Genomic DNA, 25052 nt, shown 5'->3' with positions numbered 1-25052 from the left:
CCAAACCAATAGTGCTGTCCTATTGGGGTTTTTTTGTTTTGGTGTTTTAAGCAGAAAGGAGAAACTTGTCCTTAGGTTAGAAAAGTCTCCCCCACCCCTGAGATGGCTCCCTCATCTGTCTGCTCGTTGTTTCCACTCATTGTCTGCTTGCTGTGTCTGCTCATTGTCTGTTCACTGTGTCTGCTCATTGTGTCCACTCATTGTCTTCTTTTTTTCTTTTAGGAAGCACCAGGAACCAAATCTGGGACCTCCCATATGGGAGGTAGGTGTCCAGTTGTTTGAGCCACATCCATTCCCTGCTCATTGTGTCTGCTCATTGCGTCTGCTCATTTTCCTTAGGAGTCACTGGGAACCAAACCCAGGACCTCCCATGGGGAAGCGGGCGCCCAACTGTTTGAGCCACACCTGCTCCCCCCTGTCCTATTGCTTTTGCCTGCTCTTAATTTATTTTCCTTTCTTGGTAATAGGAACTTGAATTTCCTTTGGTGAATGTTACTATCAGGGTTTCAACAAAGCGTTAATCTGAGCAAAGTTTAGTAAAGGTTATATACAAATATGTGGACAGGATTGAGGGAAACCAGCAGGGATAATGATGAATACCCCAAGATGGCAGCAGAGGAGGGTCATTGCCAGTTCTAGCACAAGAGAAAGGGTCATTTACCAGGACTAGGAGACTGCAGCTGTATGAAGATGGGCCCCTGACAGAAGCTTCAGATGATATATGCAGCTAACCCACAGTGACCTGAAGAGAAGGGGCCAGTGGAATAATACCCCTACTTCACCCTCTTCCAACCCTCTAATCTCCTTCTGATGTCAATGTCATCTATTGGATGAATTCAGCCAGAAGCCAGAGGGCAAGGGACCTAACGATGCAGTCCACACAGGTCGGCCTCCAGAGGCACAGATCAGGGAGGACAGGGGTGAAGAGTAGATCAGGATGGACCAAAAGAAAATAGCACCTAGCACGGGAAGCCACCTCTCCCCAATTCTTAGTCCAGGAGATTAGAGAGGGGTGGATTTCACCCCAGCTCTGGAGGGAGGTGCCTGACATACACCTGGGCTGTCAAAATATTCCATGCCTCTTCTCAATGGAGCGATTTAGTGGTGCACAAGTTACCTAAGTTGGACGAATGAGATACAGTCCAGGGACTTGTGTTGACACTATCAGGAAAAGAAACTGTCTTTTTACTGGTAAGGATAAGATGTGCAGTAGTAAGCAGCCATTCTGCCACTTCAATGGGAAAGGAAGCATGAGAATGAGAAGTTAACACAAAGGAAACAGAGTCAAGACCTGGAGAGAAAAGTTTAAGTCCTGACATCATAGTTTAAGTCCCTAGATCCAGCCATGCCTGAAGCCCTTAACTTTTCTGTTGCATGAATCAATGAATTCTATTTGTTGCTTAACCCAGTTTGAGTGGTGCATTGCATGCAACAATAGAATCTTGAATAATACTTAATAACACTTATCCCAAAAGATCAATCCCAAACTATACAGCTATGCTCCAAATATGCTGTTACTTCTATGGCATGCCCTTTACCATCTTCTCCATGATGGCTTTCCTGATATCAACAGGTAGAATTGCTCACTTCTTTCTCTGCTCTGTCAGTACTTTGTAAATACCTGTACTAGTGCAAGTGAAAAACTGCATCACAGTCATTTGCTTATCTCTCTCCCCTATCTGTAAGCTCCTTAATTGGCAGATTTGCACGCGCCTCACTCTTGTATGCCCAGTGCCCAGCACAGGGCCAAATACATTGGTGGAAACTTTAGGTTAGACAAGGCTAAATAAGTCTTTTTCTTTAGGACCTCTTGGAGCCATTTTTGTATTAATATGCATCATGGATCCCCAAGCAGGGGTATAGATGTTTCCAAACCCAATATATGCAGAAATTCTGTGTAGAGGAATTATTTGGAGAAGCAAAATGACTGGTGCTTAGGGTCAAAGAAGTTGGTCTCACCTAACAGGCTCTCAATAAATATTGTTAAATGAATAAAAGTGAAGAACTTGGTTAGGTCAAGGTGGGGACCTGAGACAGCAGGATTGGAAGCAGCAGAAACAACAGAAGCAAGGAGCAGTAAGCAAGAGGGTGTGATTTCTTGCATATACCTCTGGGAGGTCCTGGAGGTCAATGGCAGAAATCATAGCCGAACCTTAGTTTAAATCTAACAGAAATTAGATGTATTCTAGGTACTTTAGTCCTTCCTGCCCCCTGGCCCAAGTGCTGAGTGCCTGACAACACTGCTTCCTTTATTTTTACCTTCAATTTGCCTCATTTTGCCTCTGAAAGGCCACAAACGGGTGATCAGAGCTGATTTTCTTTTATCTGCACACTCTTAAGGATGGGAGCTGAGACAGGTCCCTTTTCTGCTCTATGACTCTGCTTCCCTCTTCATGAGTTAAGGGGAAAAGTCACTGGCTTCTGTTCCAACCTCCGCTCAAGTGCCTTCTAGAAAAATTTTAAGAAAAACAAAAACCTGCCAGGGTCAGCCCCAGTCCTCCCCTGTGACTTTGGGTAACTCATTGAGCAGCTTAGGTCCTTGCTCTCCCCATTGGCAAAATATGTATACTTATGTCCCACTCCTCTCGCAGGGCATCTGAGAGGATCAAACAAGACTGTGAGTGAAAGTGTTCTGTAAACTGAAAATAAAGCTTTAAAAATGTAAGTCTCATTAACATTGTATATAAAGCACAGGTTGAGGAGCTGGTGTAGTTCAGTGGTTGAGCGCCTGCTTCGCAGGTCCAGGAGTCAATCCCCAGTACCTCCTAAAAACAATAATAATAACAATAAATAAAGCATAGGGTGGGCGGCGGACTTGGCCCAGTGGTTAGGGCATCCGTCTACCACACGGGAGGTCCGTGGTTCAAACCCCGGGCCTCCTTGACCCGTGTGGAGCTGGCCCATGCGCAGTGCTGATGCGCGCAAGGAGTGCCCTGCCAAGCAGGGGTGTCCCCCCCGCGTAGGGGAGCCCCACGTGCAAGGAGTGCATCCCGAAAGGAGAGCTGCCCAGGAATGGCTCCGCACACACAGAGAGCTGAAGCAACAAAAAGAAACACAGATTCCTGGGCCGCTGACAACAACAGAAGCGGACAAAGACCCAGCAAATAGACACAGAGAACAGACAATCGGGGTGGGGGGAGAAGGGGAAATGAATAAAGTTTTTTTTTAAAAATGCATAGGGTGAAGAGGAGTAAGAAGAGGAGCAGGACTGGGAAAGGTAGAGGTGGGCAGGGGGAGGAGGAGGCCGGTTCTTGCGGGGACTGAGCCCAGGATACGGCGCTGGGCGCTACCTACAGCTCAGCTTCCTACTTAGCGGCCTCGCCTCGGGCAATTGGGCACAGGGAAGCTCCTCCTCGTCAATAAAATAGGGATAATAACATCCCGTTCGCTGATTACTGTGAGGGTAAATGAGGTAAAATTCGCCATGGCCCTCAGTAAACGTTAATGATATTCCCCTTAACCATTCTTGTGATCGACAGAATGGGGCCAGCAGGAAAGGACGATACATCATTTCGGTTCATGATGGAAGACGAGGTGGCCAAAGGTCCTTTTTCAGGGGATACTTAAAGACCCCCATTCAGCGTGACGACCCCACCTCCTCACAGGCAGGGTAAGAGAAAACTGAGGGGCGGGGCGAAGCGCGCGCGCGCGCGGGCCGGAGGCGGGGCGCGGGGGGCTGGGCCTCTTCCTGCCGGGGCGTCTGGGTCCCGCTCGCCCCTGCGCGCCTCCACGCCGCCGCCGACCTCGGGCGCCTGCGCCGCCGCGCGCGGCCTGGGGGCGCGCGCGCGCGCGCGACGCAGGCGGCTCCGCTAGGCGCCCGACGCCCCCCGCGTCCCCACCGCGGCGGCCGCTCCCGCCCGCTTGCTGGGCGCGGCGGCGAGGGGCAGGCGGCCCGCGCCGCAGCCGCCTCTGCTCTCGCCCCGGCGGCCAGATCCCCTCGGTAGCCGGGCGCCGCCCGCCCCTTCCCTCCGAAGCCTCGCTCCTTGGCGCCCCGGGCCTCTTTCCTTCCTTCCTGCGGCCGCCGAGCGCGCAGGTGAGTCTCCTCTTGGCAGGGTGGGGCCGGCGCCCGGCGTCTGAGGCAGGTTTTGCAGCTAGCCCTGGGAGGGATGAGGGGAAAAGGGTACGGAAAGTTTAAAAAAAGAAAAACTATCAAGAGATGCGCGGGAGGGTGGGCTCTCCTGTGCCCGAGACCCTGGGGATACCGCCGCGGCGCTTGCCTTCCGGGTTCAGCCGGTCTCACGCCCAGGGTGCCTGTCTGGCAGCCTTTGGGGTGGGGTCTTGAAAACAAAAGAACAGCAACAAAATATTTTTCTCTCCTCCCCACCAGCACTTTTCTCCCAACAACTGCTTGACTTTTTGAAAATGACAGGCCCAGCCTCTCCTGAAGGCAGGAGAGGTGTCTTGGGTAGGAGAGGATCGGCCAGAAGTTGGAAGCCCCTCGCTTGCTCGCCGCCTCCCCCTCGCCCCCAGCCTGATGCGCGGATAAGCATCGTGTTCTTATTCTGTAACTTCTTGAAACTTGACTATCAGTTTCCGTCTGCTGCCTGAACTAGTAGAGCAACAGCGATCTGTTTGTAGATTCCTTCGTTGCAGTTTCCGTTCAAAACCTGATCATCTCTTTTTAGGGATTAGGAATAAGGGCTCTAGTTTAGGGAGCAGTTCAGATCCGCGTTTCAGATACAGACTAGGGTTATTTAAAATGATGTCTTAGTGTAGTGCTCAAAGCCAAAAATATTCTCTCCATCTTACTGAAATTTACCTAGTATACCACATTTATTTCAACTAAGGATTTCGTAGAATTCCTTAATGTAATATTTGGCAGGCTAGGCAACTGGCTTACATTTGTTACCGTTATTATCTATGACAGAATATTTTCTTCTAAGGCTATATATATATATATATATATATATTCCTTTTTTAGGAAGTACAGGGATTGAACCCGGGACCTGTATGTGAGAAGCAGTTGCTCAACCACTGAGCTACACCTACTCCCCCTCTAAGGCTTTTATTAGCTCTGGTTCAAAATATTAAATTGTAAAAACACACAGTATAAAGACTACAGATCTAGATATTTATGCATCACACAGGTTTGTCCTTTTTGGTGTGGATTTTATATTTGTATTCTTGAAATGGACTTTTGATGTAAGAAGACAGCAAAGGGCCTAAAAACTACCATTCTTTAGTCACACAAAGAGCTTTATACATTTTTCTGCATTGGCAAGCCTTTTTTTTTTTTTTTCCTTAGCTCTGGAATAGATTTCAGTGCATTAGAGAAAACAAGATGTTTCCCACTATTGGTTTTTAACATTTGTGTGGTGTTTAGAGCAGTTGTGAGTTGAAAGAGTTAAGCAGAACATCATTTAAAAAAATCCTGTCACTCTAAAATCCATTAGGCTGAAACCTGTGAAATAATGGAAGACCTAAAGTTGGATACCATTTTGTTAACTAGACCTGAAAAAAACACAGAAGGTAGAGATCAAACAGTAGATCTCTACTTTTCCATTAGAATTTAGAGTTGATAATAAGGAAAAATGAACGAGATACAACAAAAACTAGGATTGGTCCATTATGTCATATGTTTTGACAGTTGATATTTTTGTTTGTTTCTTTTACCTCCCTTATGCTAAAATAATATTCCTGGTGGGTTATTGAAATTCAGTAATTACAATAGGACCAAGTCTACATTATATTTGAAAACAGGGCATAGGTCATTGAAACACAGAGAATACAAAAATCTAATTGTCACCTCTTTTACTTTACTGTTGCTCCAAACTTTTTACCAGACTACTAAGAAATAGTAAAATTCTACCTGTAAGTGGTGAAATGAGAGAGCAAGCTAGAGGCTTGCATGATAGCAGTTCAGAACCCCCACACACACTGACAATTCTAAGTGTTTCTTAAAATACATTTAATCTAAATTTATAATTTAGAGATTTTTTTAAAAGGGAGTTAGTAGTTTAACAGCATCTATAAGTAATTCCCTTATTTTATATATGAGGGGACAAACCAAGTGACTTTTCCAAGGTCATCCAGCAGAGTACTTGTAGCACTGGAAATGAAATACTTGTGTGCTTCCAGGATTGTTTAGTAGCATTTTGAACACATCAAAAAATAATGAGATGTATCTCACTAAAGTATTGAAATACTGTTTGGGCTTTGAAAATGTTCACTAAGTGTATAGGCATACTATTTTAAGGAATTATTTTTTAAGAATAAATTGGAAGAAAAGGAATTTACCTTTTCCTGATCAGAACTTCAAGTGCAAAGTCAACTGCATGTGCTTGACATTTTGCCTTGATGGATTACTTATGCCGCAAGGCTTATTGTAGCAGAACAGATGGTCATGCTACTTGGAGTTTTTCCACTCATTTGTTGTTTCCATGAAGAAACAATTTGCCAGAAGCTAGCCACAGGTACTGTTGCACTGAAATTGATGCTAAACCCTGATTAGCACAGACCTTTGCTTACAGAAGCTGGAGAATATTGGTTCAGCACATTCTGCTGAACCAGTGAATATTTCCCTGGGTTAGTAAACCAAACAGCTTAGTCTTGTTATGGTCAGGTGAGGCAAGGTTAGCAATAACTCCTGTAATAGCGGCATGGAACAATGTCCTTTTGTCATTTTTTTCTTCTGCCTTAGTGAAACCAAGTTACCTTAAGTACTAGCTGAGTTACCTTGTAAATACCAATCTAGTATCCTTACAAATATGCTAGCATTGTCATTTCCACTGGCTGTTTATCATATCTCTGTTCAAATTTAACTGTATTTATGATGTAAGGAGTTGTGGAATGGTTGGCAGTGTTGACCTAAGCTATATCCAGAAAAACTCATGGCTTACCTTTAGGAAGAGAATCACAAGCTGAATTTTTTTAATGTTTCTGATAAGGTATGCCCTGCATTACGACATAAAGTTCTGCAAGGTCTATAAAAAGGCACCAAAGCTTTTAGCCTTTATTCAGCTAGTTCTGTTTTAAATCTTTACTGTTTTCATATGGGAGCCATATTACTACCTCCAATAGCTGCTTTGTATCCTATGATCTGTCTGCCTCTGAACAGTTTTCTTAAAATCATACAAAGTGTTAGTTTTATTTTTGTTGTCTTTTTGCCTCTTAGGCTTGGACCATTGTGGAATTTTTCTCAATTTGTTAACATCAGTTCCAGCAACGTTTCTGATATTGTTGGGGTCCTTTCAATCTAACAATGCTTTGCTGTAGATCATACCTATGTAAAAATAATTAATTACTGAATATTGATTACATGCAAAGCGTTATTCTGAGCACTTAGCATGTATTCTCTCAATTAGTCCTCTTAACAGCCTTACTGAGTATTATTATTATCTACCATTTTATAGTTGAGAAACAGAAACATGAGAGGTTAAGTAATTTAACTTAAGAGAGGGTACAGGAGAAGCCAGAGTTCAAATCTAGAGAGCCTGAAGACTCAGGGAAAATAACTATAAAAGATGTTATTGGGATAATTGATGAAATTTTAATATGGGCTATGGATTAGATAATAGCATGGTTTTGGTAATCGTATCATGGTTATGCAAGGAAATTAATTTATTCTTACACACTGAAGTATTGGGGAGTGAAGGGATAGACTATCTCCACCTTACACTTGAATGGTTCCAAAAAAATGCATATGTGGAAAAACAAGGAGAAAGAGAGAACGATAAAGCATGTAGGCAAATGTAAGTAAATGGTAACTCAGGGTTAAGGGAATATAGGAGTTCTTTGCATGATATTACATGTTTTTCAGTTTGAAATTACATCAAAAGAAAAAGTTACCCCAAAATGAAGGGAGGAAACAGGAAACGAAGGTATAACATTCTAAGAATTTTTTTAAAATCAAATGAAGGATTGTTTCCTGTGCTCTGATTTTTTTTCTTTTCTTTTTAGGGGTTGGAGGAAGGAACTTGAAACAAATGAAAAGTCTTATCAGAAATAGGTTGACTCTCTCAAATTTAAAAAATCTAGCCATTCCTAGCTCCTCAACTCTCCAACCCCCCCCCCAAAAAAAACACAGTATTTTCTTCCCCCTTTTTTAATTGGTTCTTGAGAGGGGGTTGAAAATATTAGGTTCTGTAAGAGATAAGATGTAAAGATCATCCTACTTTTAGTGATACCAAAAGTTAAATTGGGTGATGTCATTTCCCTGCCGAAGAACCTTCAATGGCATACTCATACCAGCTGGTTTTTAAATCAAAACTCTTTCAAAGCACGTTGGTTTAGGCGTACCTTTCTAATTTTGTCTCATCCATTCTCATCAAACATGTTGCACTCCAGCCACACCAGGTCACGTGCCCTTTGTGCATGCTTATCTATTTGTCTTTATGCCTTTGTTTATGTACGGTCTGCTTTACCTGGAATGTACCCTACTCTTCTTCCTGCTGAAATTCTGTTCATCCTTTAAGTCTCACAGTAGCCTCCTCTGAAAATCTTTCTCTAATCCTGTGTAGAATTAAATTTTCTTTTGCTGTGTTTACATGTGAGTGGTATAAGCATAATGCTATCTGCTTTCATTCAGCAATCTGTAGTAAGCATATACTTTCAAGTAGAAACAGTGCTAAGGACTAGGGATTCAGAGGCACTCACAATCTGGTAACTAGGACTGATTTGTAAACAAATAGTTGTGGTGTAAGTATATAACAGAGAAACAAACAAAGCTGTGAGAACTACAAACTCCACCTAACAACTTAGTCTTGAAGAAAAGATTACAGTGAAAGCTATGATGAGCTGCATCCTCTCCTATCTCCAAATCCCCCTTCCAGATTACATATTCCCAGCACAATAATCTAATTAAAAGAATAAATTTTTGTAAAAATAAAAAATATATCTGTGGGCTACTCTGATAGATTTAATCAATAGAGTGCTAAAATTCTAGTCTAAAATTGAGGAAAAGGTAAGGACAAAGGATCACAATCTCTTGGGACATGGTCCTTTTTCTCGTTGTTTTGAAAGATTCTGCACTGCCTACCCCTCAACTTTGGTAACATCCCTTCTGGCTTAGGAATCATCGTGTGAAATGAGAGGCAGTGTTCATACATATGAAGCTGGGAAGAAGGTTGAGAAGCACCAGTGGTCACTTGGTTAAGCATTTGGGTGTAGACAGACTCACCCAGGAAGAGTAAGATGAGTGAGGGAGGATCAGGGTTGAATCCTCAAAAACCAAGTCATAAAGGTAAGTGGAGAAAGAGAGGAGCCAGTGGAAACCAGGTAGTGAGGCAGGCAGGCCAGGAAAGGCTGCAACCCAGGAGGCAGGGACATAGAGAGGTCCGAGAACAAATAGGATGGGTGGCAGGTCGTTTGCCACAGAGACAGGCTCCAGCTCTGTCCATAATGAGGGCAATTTCAGCCAAAAGGCAGAGGCGGAAGCCCTACTGCGCTGCTTTCAGGAGTGACTGGATTGGAAGTGAACAAAGCAAATACAGATTACTCTTCAAGGAAGTTGGAAGGAAAGGTGAAGGAGAGAGAGGTGAAAATAGAATCCAAAAGGAAGGGTTTCTTTTTAAGAAAGGGTTGGCAGGTGGGTCGTGAATATTTATGCTGGCTGAGGGAAAGGAACAGGTGGAGAAGGAGAAATTGAAAATATAGGTGACAGTTAATAGAACAAGATCCTTAAGGAAAGTGGAGTAGTTAGCATTGTTAAGGAGGACAAATTGCTTTGGTCAGAGCTTCTTGAGGGTAGGAACCGTGTTTTATTCATCCGGTATCCCCCAATTCGTGGCATGCCATAGGCACTCAGAAAATGTTTATAAAAACGAATAAAGATTTTACTTTGTAGAATTAATCTTCCCTGATTGATAGCATAGAATAATGGGGAGGGGGAAGTTACCTCTTTTTATCCTATAATTACCATTCTGTAATATATATAAACAATATGTTGACAGCTTTTTCTTAAATAAAAGGGGAATTCACAAATTAGATAATACTGAGGTAATAATAATCATAATCACTTAAATTTTCTGTGCCTGATAGGTATTTCTTAAATTCCATTTCTTCAAATTATTATTTTCAAAGCACTCTGCTTGGTGGTCATCATCTGCAGTTCTTTGGAGAAGAAAGATAGTCTTATATAGCCTTATTTGGGTTATATAAGACTGTTCCATTATTTAAAGAGGGACACTGTCAGCTCCAAGCCTTCAGTGGAAATTAGTGATTTTTAATGATCAGAAAAAAAGACATCTTTTTTTATTTTCTGTTATGTTAAATTATTCTTACTGTAAATATTTCTCAAATTAACAAAGACTGACTTGCTATATACCCTTTTGGTTCTGTGAAACTTACTACTTCAAGAATATATTCAGAAAGAACCAGTTGGTTAATAAGAGTAAAGTTAGCTCATCACAGACCATATTTCAGGGCACAGATGGTGAGTGAATCAGTGTGGGTTTTATTCTACTGAGCCATTTTCAGTGTTGTAGTCCTAACACTCAAAACAAATATGTGAAGGCAGTTCTGGTTGACATTTTCCTTCCTACTACTTATAAACTAGTATACATATTGATATCATTTAGTTTTGTATTGTTCTTTTTTCCCCCCAGTTTAACTAGAAAACTTTGTCTTTTTTTTCTTAATATATTTTTGTCAGTGAAATGTATTACATAAAATACAACTAAACAAATCAGTTTAGCACCTACAGAATTTATTTACAAGGACTATAATGAGTTGATTTAAAGGCCGATTTATCTTTCCTGAATAAAATTGCTTCATTTGATGAATTGCTGTCTTGAGAAATTGATTGCAACATTATTTAGCCTTCAAAGTCTTATCTCATTGGTTTTTTTGTTTGTTTTTTAAACTGTAGGTGCCTGTTAGACATCCTACATCTTTAAAAACGGAAAAGACCTGCTTTTAGGAGATAATGCTAAGGGACACTATGAAATCGTGGAATGACAGCCAGTCCGATCTCTGTAGCAGTGACCAAGAAGAGGAAGAAGAGATGGTTTTTGGTGAAAATGAAGATGATTTGGAAGAAATGATGGATTTAAGTGATCTGCCTACCTCACTTTTTGCTTGCAGTGTCCATGAAGCGGTGTTTGAGGTACAAGAGGAGAAGGTATGCATTTACCCGAGCTTTTCCTTCATTTGGTAACATGTTAAATGTATGTGGACTCAGGGGAAAACTTAGGGCAGGCTAGTGCCACTTTGCAAAGTCTGTTACTGTTCCATAACAAATCTTTAAAACATTGCTGCAACATTTTTATTGTATTTTATGGTCCTTCTACACAAATATTTTGAGAAGCACTGGCTTATTGGGAATGCTAAATCAGATCTTATAAAATCCACTCGTTCATTCATTCATTCATTTTTGGAGCCTGTAGTTAAAGCAAAGCTAGTGATTTTTAGCCTGGCTTCCTATTACTTGGGAGTAAATTCATGAGAAAAAGAATTATTTGAAGTTTTTTTGGGGGGCTAATTACACGTAACCTATTAGGGCTGTTTTTTATTTTATTGTAACAGAATTGTTAATATTTCATGTATTATTTCCTACACTTTGATTGGGGAAAATGAGTTTATTTTTTAAATGTTACTCTTATTTAGTTCATTTATTATTTAACTGGAAAGAGAGAGGTTTTGTGTATATTTTTCCATCATGTTCATACAAAAGCTTATAGGTCTTAGTCCTAAAAAGTAAAATATTTCTATTATTGATTATAAATTTTTCATGTTCTGAGGCTTCTTCTCAAAATACTATCCTGATAAGTAGGGGGAGTGTAACTGCTGACTAAAGCAGATTTATTGTTATTCAAGTTATTGTCTTGCACTAAATTGAGTAATGTATAACATTAGTATAATTTTTTTTTTTTTAATTTAAAAACTATCCCCAACCCTTTACTTTTCTATCAAAGCACTCAAAATATTTTCCTTCCAGTGACTTTCTTGGAGCAGAACTCAATATAGTTTGACTCAAAACATACTTGAATAGGCATTGTTGCATTTGCTTCAGGGGATAGAGAATGAATTAACAGCTTCTGCTCAGATAGTTTTATAGTCTTGTGATGGAGATGGCAAGTAATTATGTTATAAGTGCCTTTAGAGACCTTTAATGGTATACTGAGATGTCCAAGGAGAGAGGATCACAGCCAGCTGTAATAAACTATTTCCTGGGAGATGGCATCTGAGAAGAGCTGAGAGTTAGGTGGGATTTTAGCAGGGAAGGAAAAGGGAATTTCAGCCAGAGGGAACAGAATGAGCAATAGTACTGAGAGCATGAGCCATTCCATGGAGTAGTCAGCTGTTCAGTAGGGCTGGCGCTCAGGGGCTATGTAGCCAAAGTCTAGAGAAATCAGGCTGGAAAGGTGAGTGTGGACCATGAAGCTCTGCATCTTGCCCTTCTGTAGTAAATGGTTGCTGAGGATTTCTGAGCTGAAGGCCAGTTGTTAACATGTGCACAGCAGAGTGGAGGGAAAAGAGACCAGAAGCAGGGAGCCATTTAGGAAACTTTTGCAGGGAACCCCTAGAGATAATTAAACCGAGCTTGGAAGGGGGATTACAACTGCCAATTTTGTATTTTTCAGGTTTGTTTTTACTTATGAATGCTATTTTCTTTCTCAAGTGTTTTAGAACTCTGGAAATCATACTTCCTAGTTTTCTCAATTTTTAAAAAATTTATTGTGGTAGTGTATATAACTAACATAAAATTTGCCATTTGAACCATTTTTAAGCCTATATTTCGGTGACATTAATTACATTCACAATGTTATAGACCCATCCATTACCAAAACAGTTTCATCACTCCAAACAGAAACTCTGTACCCATTAAGCAGTAACATCCCATTCTCCCTTTCTACTAGCCCCTGGCAACCTCTATTCTACTTTTTGTCCCTATGAATTTACTTATTCTAGGGATTTCATGTAAGTAGAATCTTGAATATTGGTCCATTTATGTCTGGCTTATTTCACTAAGTGTGTTTTCAAAGTTCATCCATGTTGTAGCATGTATCAGAACTTGGTTACTTTTCATGGTTGAATAGTATTCCATTATGTTCATGTACCACATTTTGCTTATCCATTCAACTGTTGACGGACACTTGGGTTGTTTCCAGCTCTTAGCAATCACAAATCTGCTGCTGTGAACATTGGCATACAAGTACCTATTTGAGCCCTGGTTTTCAGTTAACGAGAGCCATGACTGAGTTTACATATTAAAAATAAAGTTAACATTGTTTATGTGGTGTTGTAAAAAATCATATGTATTACTAGTCTATCTCAAAATTATAAGAATTTTTTCAAGATAGATCACAATCTTAGCTATTTCAAATTTTTTTTTAACTATAGCCTAGGAATTTTTTATTTTTTGTTTTTTTACTTATCTAAGGGGTGAATTCTTGTTGATGTTCTTTTTAAAAGCCATTTGGGGATTATATCTAACTTAAATTTATATTGGAAATCATTTCAGCAGAAATTATTGTAGAGTTCAATGGGTTTCAGCTTATATATAATTCTTAGTCACAGTGAATTTTATATTAATAGCGTTAACAGTAATATTTGAAACTGCAAAATATAAAATGTTTATATTATTAAGTTGTGTGGAACATCAATAGGATATAAAGTATGGGAAGAATCAAATGTTTCCTTTATACGAAAGTGTCTTATTTTGCTTCAGTTTTTCCTGGAATAACCTGTTTATGTACATCATCAAGTAAATGAAGAAAAAACAAAACAAAAAAACACCTTTTGGCACAGTAATCTTGATTGCAGTTAGTTTTATTTCCAAAAGAATTTTAGTTTTTTCCTGACTTCAAAAGATTTTTGTCTTCATAACCTAATTGTTGGAATAAGCATTTACCTTCTTCTAAATAGTAAGCTAAATAAATACATGTGCCATTTTCATAAAGGTGAATCTTCATTTTAGATTACTGGATTTTGGGTGTATGTTTTCATAAATGTTCCTGAAAATAAACGGGGGTGCTTAGGGGTGGGCTGCAAAGTAAAGAAAATAATAACCCATAAAAAAAAATAACTGAGGAAAAGCCTTATTTTTATAATTTTCATATCCAGCATGGTTGTTAGTTTTTATGCATATGCTCAGCTAATCAATAGCTCCATCAGGAGTACTGCAAGTTTAGTATCTTATTTTTCTTTAACAGATTTGGATTTGCCCCAGTGTGATTGTTCTTACTTGTTTGTTTTTAACCCTGGTTTTCCCTAATAAGAAAAAATTAGGCTTTCTTCTGATTTGAACATGTGGAGTTTTCAAAATACAAAACAGGTTTTTACATTGTAAGAAATAGGACTGTTTCTTCTTTCTGCTTTATGTAAGTCTGTGTGTCAAGGGCACTCAGTAAATGTTGATGCAAAACAATTTTCTCCATAGGGCTGACTTTATAAAGAAATACGGTGTTACTTTTGGATTGTAGTCCCTTTGCAGATTACTGCCCTTTATATATAAACTGTTTTACTGACCAACTTACCATAGGACATTCGATTTGAGTTGTTTTACTAATGATGATGGCTGAGGTAGGTTGATGTTTTTCTCTTTGTTGTCCTACTCTTACTTTTGGATCCATCTCACTTAGCACCTAATAGAGTTCTCAGTACAGAGTAATATCTGTTAAGTATTTGTTAAATGAATGGATTCTATAAGATGGTTGTTGAAGATTAGTGATGCAGTGTTGTGATCAACATACAGAATTATAAAGTGAGTGAGGTTTAATTCTATGGATGGAGATTTAATCTGAAATTATGATTTCAGATACACAAATTCTTTTGTGGTTTGTGTAATCATGTACTATTCCTTTCTATCAAGGATTTGGTTCTATACCTTTCCTTTAAAGAAGAATAGAGAACATTAAGAAAAACAAGTGTTATTTGGAAGCTAACTGAATGAGCTGATCTTCTGGTTTTCAGACTCAATTAATTGTTGGATGGTTTGGGCACAGCCTTCAATACAGAAGATGTAAAATCCTTTGAGGAAAGTGATGTTTTAAATTAGGAAATTGAAAAAAAAGGGATTTAAAAAGAACAAGAGCAACAAATAGAAAACAGTTACAAATATGGTAGAGATTAATCCAACTATATCAAAAATCAAAAGGGGATTAAAGGAAGAATATTTCTGTTATAGTGACCTGTGTTTTTAACAGTGTCTGGAACACAACAAATGTTTGTTTAATTGAATTTATAGTGCCATTCTGGCCCAAAATTAGTAAAATTTGGTTTACTTCAAGGCTAGAATTTTAGGGCCAGAAGAAATCCCAATCAAAGTCTCTGTATTTCCGATACAGAAACAGTAATAGAACTTGATCTAAAACTGGTTTTACTTGAGTTTTGTATGCTTTGTTGTAATGTGTTTTATACATATATACACTCATGTACAAATGGATGTGTGCATGCATATACATATGTACTGGACACTTCTTTTGCCCCACTTAATATCTTCTTGCACCGGTTCACTCTGGCTGTTGCTATAGCAACCAGCTGTGCTCAGGTTTCTGTCCCAGCACTTCTCTGCTCTCTAGGTGAACTTGCTCAGACATATTGAAGCATAAGCAGAGTTGGAAATGGGAGGTCATCAACAGCCCATAGAGCAAGGCTTGCCCAGTGGGGGGGACTAAAGCCAGTGAATAAGTACGCCTGTCTTCTGATACTCCAGCTGACAATTCGGAAGTGTATCAACAATTGAGGCATGTTCCTCCTAGCCCCTCAAAGGGCTCCTGAAAGGATTGAGCCCAGTTGTCCAAAGACGTGATCAGCTTGATAACCCACCTTGGAAGGAAGAAGAACTGGCTTTCCCTCTGTATTAGTCAGCCAAAATGGGTGCTGATGCAAAATACCAGAAATATGTTGGTTTTTATAAAGGGTATTTATTTGGAGTAGAAGCTTAGCGTTACCAGGTCATAAAGCATAAGTTATGTCCCTCACCAAAGTCTGTTGCCGTGTGCTGGAGCAGCTCTGCCAAAAGTTCAGGCTTCCTGGGTTCTTCTCTTCCTGGGGCTTGGCTCTCTCTGGGCTCAGCTGCTCTGCTCCTCTGTGTGCTTACTTCCCAGGCTCCAGCTCAAACTCCAGCTAACTCTTCTGCCATGTCATTTTCTCTGTGAGTCCTTGCTCACCAAGGGGGCGGAGACTCAACATCCTACTGACATGGTCCAATCAAAGCCCTAGCCATAATTTAATCAGGCCCAGAGGAAAAGACTAGTTTACAATCATAATCCAATATTTCTTTTTGGAATTCATCAATAATATCAAACTGCTACACTCTCCTTACCTGTTTCACTCTTCCTGGGCCTTCATTCTTGTCCTATATGTATGTCACCATGTGTGTATGTATATATACTATTTTTAAAATCTTCTCTGTTTGAAGTTGATATGATTGTTTGTTTAGAAAGGAATCTGTTAGACCTAATAAATGAGTTTAGCAAGATTGCAGGATATAGAGTCAATATACAAAAATCAATTGTCTTTCTGTATACTGGCAGTAAATCCTTGGAAATTGAAATTTAAAAACAGTAACATTTACCATTGCTCCAAAATACTTGAAATACTTAAGTATAAATCTAAGAAAATATGTGCTGAGAATTATAAAACACTAATAAAATACATAATATTTTGCATGATTTAAATTTTTATATAAATGGTATCATTGTCTAAGTTCTGCTTTATTTTTGCTCAACATTATGTCTGTAAGGAATTCATGTTGAAATGTGTATTCAATTTTACTCACTGTTTAATATCCTACTTTTTAAATATCCCACCATTTATTTATCCATTCTTGTGTTGATGGACATTTGGGTTATTTTTATTAAGTTGCTCTTGCAAGCAGTGATGCTGTACATGCCCTTATGTGTCTCCTGTGTGTGTGTGCATTTCCTCAGGGTGTGTAACTAGGAATGACATTGCTGGCTTGTAAGGTTGCACTTCTTCAATTGTAACAGATGTGTCACATATCCTCTGAAGTTGCACCTGGTTGCATTCCTACCAGCCGTGTATAAGAGTTCCTGTTGTTCCATAGCGCACCAACACTTTATGTTTTCCCAAGTTTTATTTTTTGTCAGTCTTGTAGTCACATTTTTATTATACTTTAATGCATTTTTGGATAAGCTATAGGTGAACACTACTCAAACTTACCTCTGGTGGAGGACCATTTTTTTCTCCAAAGTGTCATAGATTGATACTTTTGTAAAATACAATAAAAATGTCACAGCAATACAAACTTGCTATAAAAAATTTCTAAACACTTTCTCTTAATTTCTGTACTGAGCCTTGTCATGGACTGGTAGCAAAGTTCACACTTCAGACCATTCCATAATAGATATAAATAACATTTAGGGATTTTGAAATATTAAGAGATTTTAAAAATGAAAATGCTATCTTCATTTACCTTCACTTAAATTTATAGCTTCCCTTATAAATACAATGTCTCAAAAACCAAGAGTTAATAAGAATTTTAGGTCATTTAGGTAGGTATTCTAATTTTTAAAAATATTAAAATATTGCTGGATAATAAGGTTGACATCGTGTTCTTAGAGATAATTGGTTTACAGGTTCCACATTCTGTCTTGATCGAAGTATTTATTGAGCATTGTGCCAGCCACGGTTTCAAGTTCTAGGAAGACAATGACGAACAAGATGAAGTGCTTGGCTTCTTGGAGCTTAAGGAGAAAAATATAGTAAACATGCAAAGAAATGAATAAGAAGTTCAGATGGTAACAAGTACTATGAAGAAAATAAAAACAGTGCAGTAGGACAGAGAGTGACTTAATGGGTGGAATTTTTAACTAGGATGGACAGGGAAGGCCTGTCCAAAGAAGTGACATTTGTGGTGAGACTGAATAATAAGAAATAACCAGTATAATATTTAATAATTCTTGGCTTTCTAGAATTTCATTGAAATTCAACCTAATATAATTTAAGTAACTCCAGTGTGTGTTTATATATATATTATAGTCAAATGCATTATTTTGGAGTTCATATATCAAATACAAACAGAACACATCTTTGAGATTCAAGATAATGGCACCTTCCCTACATCAGCATTTTATTTTCCAGTAAGTTTCATCTCAATTGGAAAGCATCTATCACTCTCCAAATCATGGTAGTTAAAGCTCTTACATTCTAAGAAACAGCTGATTGCCCCTGCATGTCCATTCCTAAGTGGTCTAAAGCAGCATGCTCCCATGGTGGGGTTGGGGAAACAAGGAGAGGGAGGAGCTTGGGACAGGCAGGTGCATCGCCTCCTCTGCCTGGCACAGAGCCTCACATTTGAGCCTTGCTGCTCATGAAATATGTGTTGAATAAAAGATTAGGAAGATGATCCGCAGGGTTCAGGATATCAGCACTCCACAGATTTATGTTGAGCCCTCACAGATTAGTTTTACTGATCATATCTTTTTCTTTTTTTTTTTCCTGAACCATTTTAAGAGTAAGTTGCCAAAAATGGTGAGCATCATCCCCCAATACTTCAAATTGTGATTCCTACAAACAAGGATATTCTCTTAGAAGAAAAAGCAAAAATCAGGAAATTAGCATTGATACATTATTCCTTTCTAATCCTCAGACCCCATTCAAGATATGCCAGTTGCCCTGTAATGACCTTCATAGCAAAAACATCCAGGTGACCCAATATCACACATGGCATTTAGTTGTCAGGCCTCTTTGGTCTCCTTCAGTCTGAAAAAATTCCTAGCCTTCCCTTGCCTTTCCTGATCTAGACACTTTTGAAGATTACAAGCCAGTTATTTTTGTAGCATGTCTCTCAATCAGGGTTTATCTGATACTAATTAGATTCAGGGTTTGCAGGAATATCACAGAAGTGACACTGTGCTCTTGTCAGTGCATCCCATCAGGTGGCATGTTTTTGATTTGTGCCATTAACCCATGAAGCTAACTTTGATCCCTTGATTAAGGCAGTGTCTGCCAGGCTTTTCATTGTCAAATTTCTCCTTTTCCCTTTGTAATTAATTAAGTAATTTTGTGGGGATGTATTTTGATACTGTAAATATTGCTCCTCAACAAATTTTCAGTGTATTCATCTACTTAATCAGTAAGATTCGTGGTTTCCTATTTTATCCATTGGTTATAATCAGCTACTATCATTATTTTGATGCTCAAATTTGTCCCAGATTTGGCCAGTGGTTGCTCCTTCAAGTTGGCTTCTGTGTCTTTTTGACATGTCCCCATCATTCTCAGAGTACCTTTTTACTACTAGCACAAGATATTCCGGATCATCCTGTACGTTCCCTGCCCCGGCCCTGGAATCATTCATTTCTCCAAGGAACCCCAGTTCCTTTCAGTGAAGCACAGTATTTTGGAACCAAGATATGAGAGTTTGCTATGCTCATTGCTCTTGGAGGGTTGCTGTTCCTGGGCCTCGCAGTGGACAGAGCTACATACACATATTTATATCCATATGTATTTCTCTCTATATATATCAAAAACCATGAGTTTACACTTATGCTTCCAACTCCTGTTGGTTAAAGGATTCATTTGAATTTTCTCCCCTTTCAAATTTTAAACTCTTCTCTGACAGGGAGAAAACCAAGTCTCATTATCCTTAATATGTTTACTTGTTCAACCACTCCCCTGTATGTCACTGCCGCTACTGCTTTTCCATGTGGTCACCCTCCTTACCCCACCTCCAGGACCCTGTTCCTGGCCAGCCCACCACACAGAAGTCCTCTTCACCACCCTGGATTCTGATATTCCCATGGGTGCCACCTTTGCCCTGCTCGGAATCTAGTGCTCTTGTTAACTACCGTCCTGCACAGACACCCTCCTCACCCCCTTTGGGCTCCGCACACCCAGTGCTGGGTTGCCCTTCTACACAGATGTCTTCCTCACCCTTCTCAGGCTCTACAGCCTGCACCAGGCCCCTCCCCTAGAGGACACCCTCCTCAGCCTGCTTTGGCTTTGGCACCTTGCCTGCCAGCCCCTTTGCTAAGATATCTCCCTCCTCATCCTGCTCCCAGTGGTGCTTTGGCTTTGGCACCTTGCCCGCCAGCCCCTTTGCTAATATATCTCCCTCCTCATCCTGCTCCCAGTAGTCCTTCCACATGGACATGCTCCCCACTCGACTTGAGCTTCCATACCCGCGATGGGCTGCCACTTCATGGGAATGCCGTCCTCCCCCTGCCAGGCCTCCCTTCCAAGCAGTCTCCCTCCTCAACGCACTTAGATGCTGACACCCTTCTCTGGGCCGTTACAACTCCCTTACCCCAGCAGCATGGGCACCTACTTTACCTGGCCCACTAAATGACTTTTGGACTGAATGTTCAAGAAGAAGGATGTCTTTTTTTTTTTTTTAAAGAACAAATAAACTTAAATTCCTTTCCCTGGTTGTTTCTGATATTCTTTCAAGTTTATATGCCTTTGGAAAGATGGGTCCCTAACTTTGAAAATCCTTTTATTCTCCAGTATCCATGAAAAAAAAACCCACTATCAGGAAGAAAACAAATTTATACCCTGGAAGAAATCACACTAACAATCAATATTTGTTCCCTGTTATATTCTCAGCACCTAGACTAGTACCTGGCCTTACTGAGTGAGTGAGTGAGATGGAGTGATCCAGATAGAGATCAGAGAAGTAAACTGTACCTCAGAGTCACTGCCAGCCAGTAAGCACATGAGCAAGTCTAAGCATGAAACAGTTTTTTGATCTTTGTGCATAACTGACTTTAATGAAGAAGAATCTTGTCTTAGTGCTACACATTGTCTTTATATTCTCTCATCTCCCTATCAACCACCCACCATTTTTTTAAGTGGCTTTTCATCCAGTGCTAGCTTGGCACCATGAATACACATATAGCAAAGCTCTTCCAAGGTTATCATCAAACAGTTGATTTTACAAATAGAAAATAAAACAAAAAGGTAAAATAAATAAGGAAGATTAAAAGTCACAGAAATGAAGGCAATATATATTTTCAATATTTAAATTTCAACTATAGCTACAAAAAAAAGTCCCTGCAATCCTCTCCCTCAATTCATATCAAAATTCATCCCAGAATTAACACAAAGTCCTCCGTGTCATACCAGAGAAGCAGTGTTCTCCGCATCAAAGGGTTAGAAGTCATAGGTTAAGTCTTGCTTGAAGGGAAAGATGATCACTGATTTCATTTACTCAAGGGTGCCCTGTCTCCATCTTTCCAAGAAGTCTCACCCTCTCCCTTGTCACCTGGGAGGGCATGTCTCCTAGGTAACTGTTCTAGCAGGATGATGCAGCTGAACAACTAAAGGACTATTAGGAGGTAGAGATAATAATACTCTCCAATCATGTTCAGAGTGCCTGCTGATTGAGTCATCACTGTGCATTTGCCTCTTTCCTGGGGAATCCATGTTGGGCAACTATTTTTTTGTGACCACAGAATGGCACACAGACTATTGGAAAAAACCAATTCTGTTAATAATATACTAGTACTCCCTGTGTGTAAGAGCTTTAAGCACTTGCTCTTTTTATCCTTACAACAGTCCTACAAAGTGGGTATTTTTATGTTCCTCACTTGACAGGGAAGGAAGCTACATATAGATACAGAGAAGTCACACAGCTATATGATAGAGCCAGGAATCAAACCAGACAGTCTGGGCTGGTAGAAGCTAGAAGACCTTCCTGAAGTTACTTAACCAGCTGGTGGATTCCTCCTGAGTTCTTTCTTTCGTGAGCTCATGTTTGAAAAAGTGAACAATCTGTTGCTGTATGCAGAGCAGAGGGTCTCTGGCTCTCAGGAATGAATACTATCTATTCAGGTTCCCCTCCTCAGAAGTGGAGGTGGTTCTGGTACTTGTTCATTAAAGCCAATGTCAGTACTGAAGGCACAGGAAAGCGCTCACCATATAGACATTGTCTCTGACTGGACATTGGAACATCTGCAGCCTGGTCTACACCATTCTCCTGGGGAGAAGTGGTCCACATGCAGGAAGTGCTGGACTCTGGCAGAAGCCAGTGGTTGGATGTAAAATTCAAGCTGAATCTGGACTGGACTAATCTTTCTTATTTCATGGATGGGGGGGGGGGGTGGGGAGGAAGACGGAGGAAGTGAAGATTCCTCTGGGGCATCCTGGAAAAGGGAATCTCGGATTTCCTGGTGTAGCTGGCATGGATCCACTATAATAGTGACTTTGATGCTGAAGCCCAAGGACTTGGAAAGCAGTCTGGACAACTGAAACAGTGTTCCCTGTTCCTAGGAAATTCCCATGGTTTGTAGGGAAGAACTCATCCATGTGGTTTTTCTTGCCTGTGATATCTTAGATCCAAACAGTCGGTGTTAGCCCAAGGGCCTGGGTGAGTGCAAATCTGAAGTGTTTCGTGTGTGTGTACCATTTTGAGGCTTTGGATTAAATAATTGCTTACATGTAATCTGCATGCTCTTCAAGATGCCTACCACAACAAAATAGCCCGGCAGGGTAGTGAGAAGACGTGTTGAACAGGAGACAGAATTCATTGCTTTCCACCATTTGTTCTTTCCCCAGTTTTGTTTCATCTGCTCTTTCCTTCAGGGAGTCTTGTAATCTATTCCTTTGTCATCTCTGCTCTTTTTATAAACAACCAAACAGCCTTTAGGCTAAAGAGAATAAAAAGCCAATGCTATTGCTGGTGGAGGATGAAGACCTGGAATCCCATTACAAGTTCTCACATTTATGGTTTTAAAGATTTGTGCCTCCCCAATAGATGTTTCCAGAATAGCCAAATAAAAACTATTTTTGTTTATTGATGGGCTACTGGGTTTTGGAGGAATATCCTATATTGAGCGTAGTACCTTTCTATCTTGAAATTTGAGTTTGTATGTATAGAAGCTCTTCCAGTAGAGACCCTGACTGCTGCCTGACCAGCATAACTGCTAGTGTTGTAACTGAGTGGTGGCTGTGGCTGGGTATATCGTTCCTCTCAGGTGGCAAGCTATATTTTCTAGGGGTTTTGAGGCTAGCATTCAGACATCAAACTGCTTGAAAATGACTTCTGCATTATACAGATATCTTCTGTACATACACTTTTTTTTGGTACATGGTATAGAGAATGTTATCGATTTGGGGGGCAAAAATCGGTCCTTTAAGAATTTGTCTTCCTGGGAGCAGGTGTAGCTCAGTGGTTGAGCACCTGCTTTCCATGTACCAGGGTTCAATCCCTGGTACCTCCTTAAAAAAACAAGAATTTGTCTTCCAATAAGGCCAAGTATATATTTATAAGCATATTAACCAGTTAACCATAAAAATAAATACTGAACAGAAAATAGTCCATATTTTCTTGAATTTCAATCCAGCTTCATCCTTCTTTCTGATGCAGGTATTGAAGCAACATAAATAGTAAAGGTTTTAGAAGGTTTGTAAATGTTTTCTGTGTTCTGCTCCTATCTAGCAGCTCTGGAATTAAATACCATTACTTTTACAAGTGCTGAGATTATCAGAGTAAAGTTTTTTTTTAGTTACTATGCCATTTGTAAGTGTGCTCTTTTTGTGGTCATTTGAAGTACATCTTTCAGACTATTTTAGTCAACAGTGATACTGAAGAGAAATAGAAGCTTTGCCTATGATATTGGTGAACATGAAGCCTCTACACATGGGAGAAATGGAATTTCCTATTTTATATTTACAGGAAGACATAGAATACCTTAGCACACCGAAGATCATTTCACTGCTGAATGGATTGAAGCATAGCATCCCCAGTGAAGTTTCTGTTGCTCCTACTCCATAATGTGCAGAAGTGGGCTCCTCAGTTTTTGTCAGTCCAAAGCAAAGGGGAGAGGCAAAATCTTTTTCATAATTTGAGCTCAGTGAAATTGATAAGCCTCACCTGTGCTTTGGGATGGACTAGAGAGAATAGTGGTAGTTCCAGAAAGGTCAAGAAATACTCACAGGAAACGAATGTGGCTCAACCAATTGGGCTCTTGTCTACCATATAGGAAGTCTAAGGTTCGATGCCCAGGGCCTCCTGGTGAGGGAAAGGTGGCCCGCATGGCAGCCTGCCCACATGGAGTGCCGGCCCATGTGGGAATGTGGCCCAGTGCAGCAGTGCCGCCCTGCATGGGAATGCCGACCTGCACGGGAAAGCCACCCTGTGCAGGAGTGCTGGCGGACTGGGAGAGCTGGTGCAGCAAGATGATGCAACAAGAGACACAGAGGAGAGAAAATAAGAAGACCTAGTAGAACAGGGAGATGAGGTGGCGCAAGAGAGTAATCGCCTCTCTCCCACTCTGCAAGGTCCCAGAATCAGCTCCCAGAGCCACCTAATGAGAATACAAGCAAACACAGAAGAACACACAGCGAATGGACACAGAGAGCAGACAACAGGGGAATGGGGAGGGGGGAGAAATAAAATAAAAATAAATCTTTAAAAAAAAGAAATATTCACTTAGCTGCCATCTTCATCTGTTACTTCTTGAAGCACCCCTTCCTTTGTTACATTTTCCACTTTCCTCCTTTTGTAGTTTTAGTATGCCTATTGCCCACACTTGAAGGTCTGCTTTTGAGTTCCCAAGAAAGTTACTGGTCATATGTTCTTTTGTTCTTACATGTCTTAGGTACAAGGTATTTGTTGTCATTTTAACTGCTGACTTACTGCATATGAAGTCAGCTGTTGGTCTATATTTTGTGGAAAACTTATTTTATGTACCAGGAAAATCCCAGTGACTGGTTTTTAGGTTGCATTATTTGTGTTATCCTCTGGCTGTTATACTGCCAGAGAGGGGCATACAAAATAACCACTGAAGACGTAAAGTGGTTAATGATGATTTTGATTTTATAGGATCTCCATTATCTTATCTGGAGTAGATAGACAACCATCTCCCTAAAACAGGATGATGTTAATTTTATATCAGAGAATTCAGAAACTTATAAAAATGAGTAATTGCTAAGACAGTTCTAAGGAACAACATAATAATTTGGTTTTTGAATGAGTTGTGAACAGCTACATGGCTTGTTCTTGATGTTTGCCACAAATCATTTTCAGTCCATCTTCATAGATTATATCCTTTACTGCCTGTCTACAATCTTATAAATCTCTTTTATGTAAATACCAGGTTGTCAGGGGCAGCCAAAAAAATCTACATGTTGTAATGTGGATTCATGGGAGTAGCAGAGCTACCGGCTAAGTTAAGGGCTCTTACCTCCTCCCTCAAATAGGAAAC

General features: G+C 40.1%; 1 protein-coding gene across 1 annotated transcript in view; it reads left to right on the top strand.

Moving 5' to 3' along the window:
• Positions 1-3772: 3772 nt before the first annotated feature.
• The window catches only part of RCAN3 (RCAN family member 3), a 34436-nt gene continuing 13156 nt past the window's right edge, over positions 3773-25052 (top strand). The window contains exons 1-2 of the mRNA XM_058304115.2: positions 3773-4033; positions 10808-11059. Of these exons, the coding sequence (XP_058160098.1) occupies positions 10865-11059 (195 nt within the window). The 5' untranslated portion in view covers positions 3773-4033; positions 10808-10864. The remainder of the gene's footprint in view (positions 4034-10807; positions 11060-25052) is intronic.

The sequence above is a fragment of the Dasypus novemcinctus genome, chromosome 9, assembly GCF_030445035.2.
Source record: "Dasypus novemcinctus isolate mDasNov1 chromosome 9, mDasNov1.1.hap2, whole genome shotgun sequence".
Lineage (NCBI taxonomy): Eukaryota > Metazoa > Chordata > Mammalia > Cingulata > Dasypodidae > Dasypus > Dasypus novemcinctus.
The sequence above is the reverse complement of the archived record's forward strand: the minus strand, read 5'-3'. Positions and strand labels throughout refer to the sequence as shown.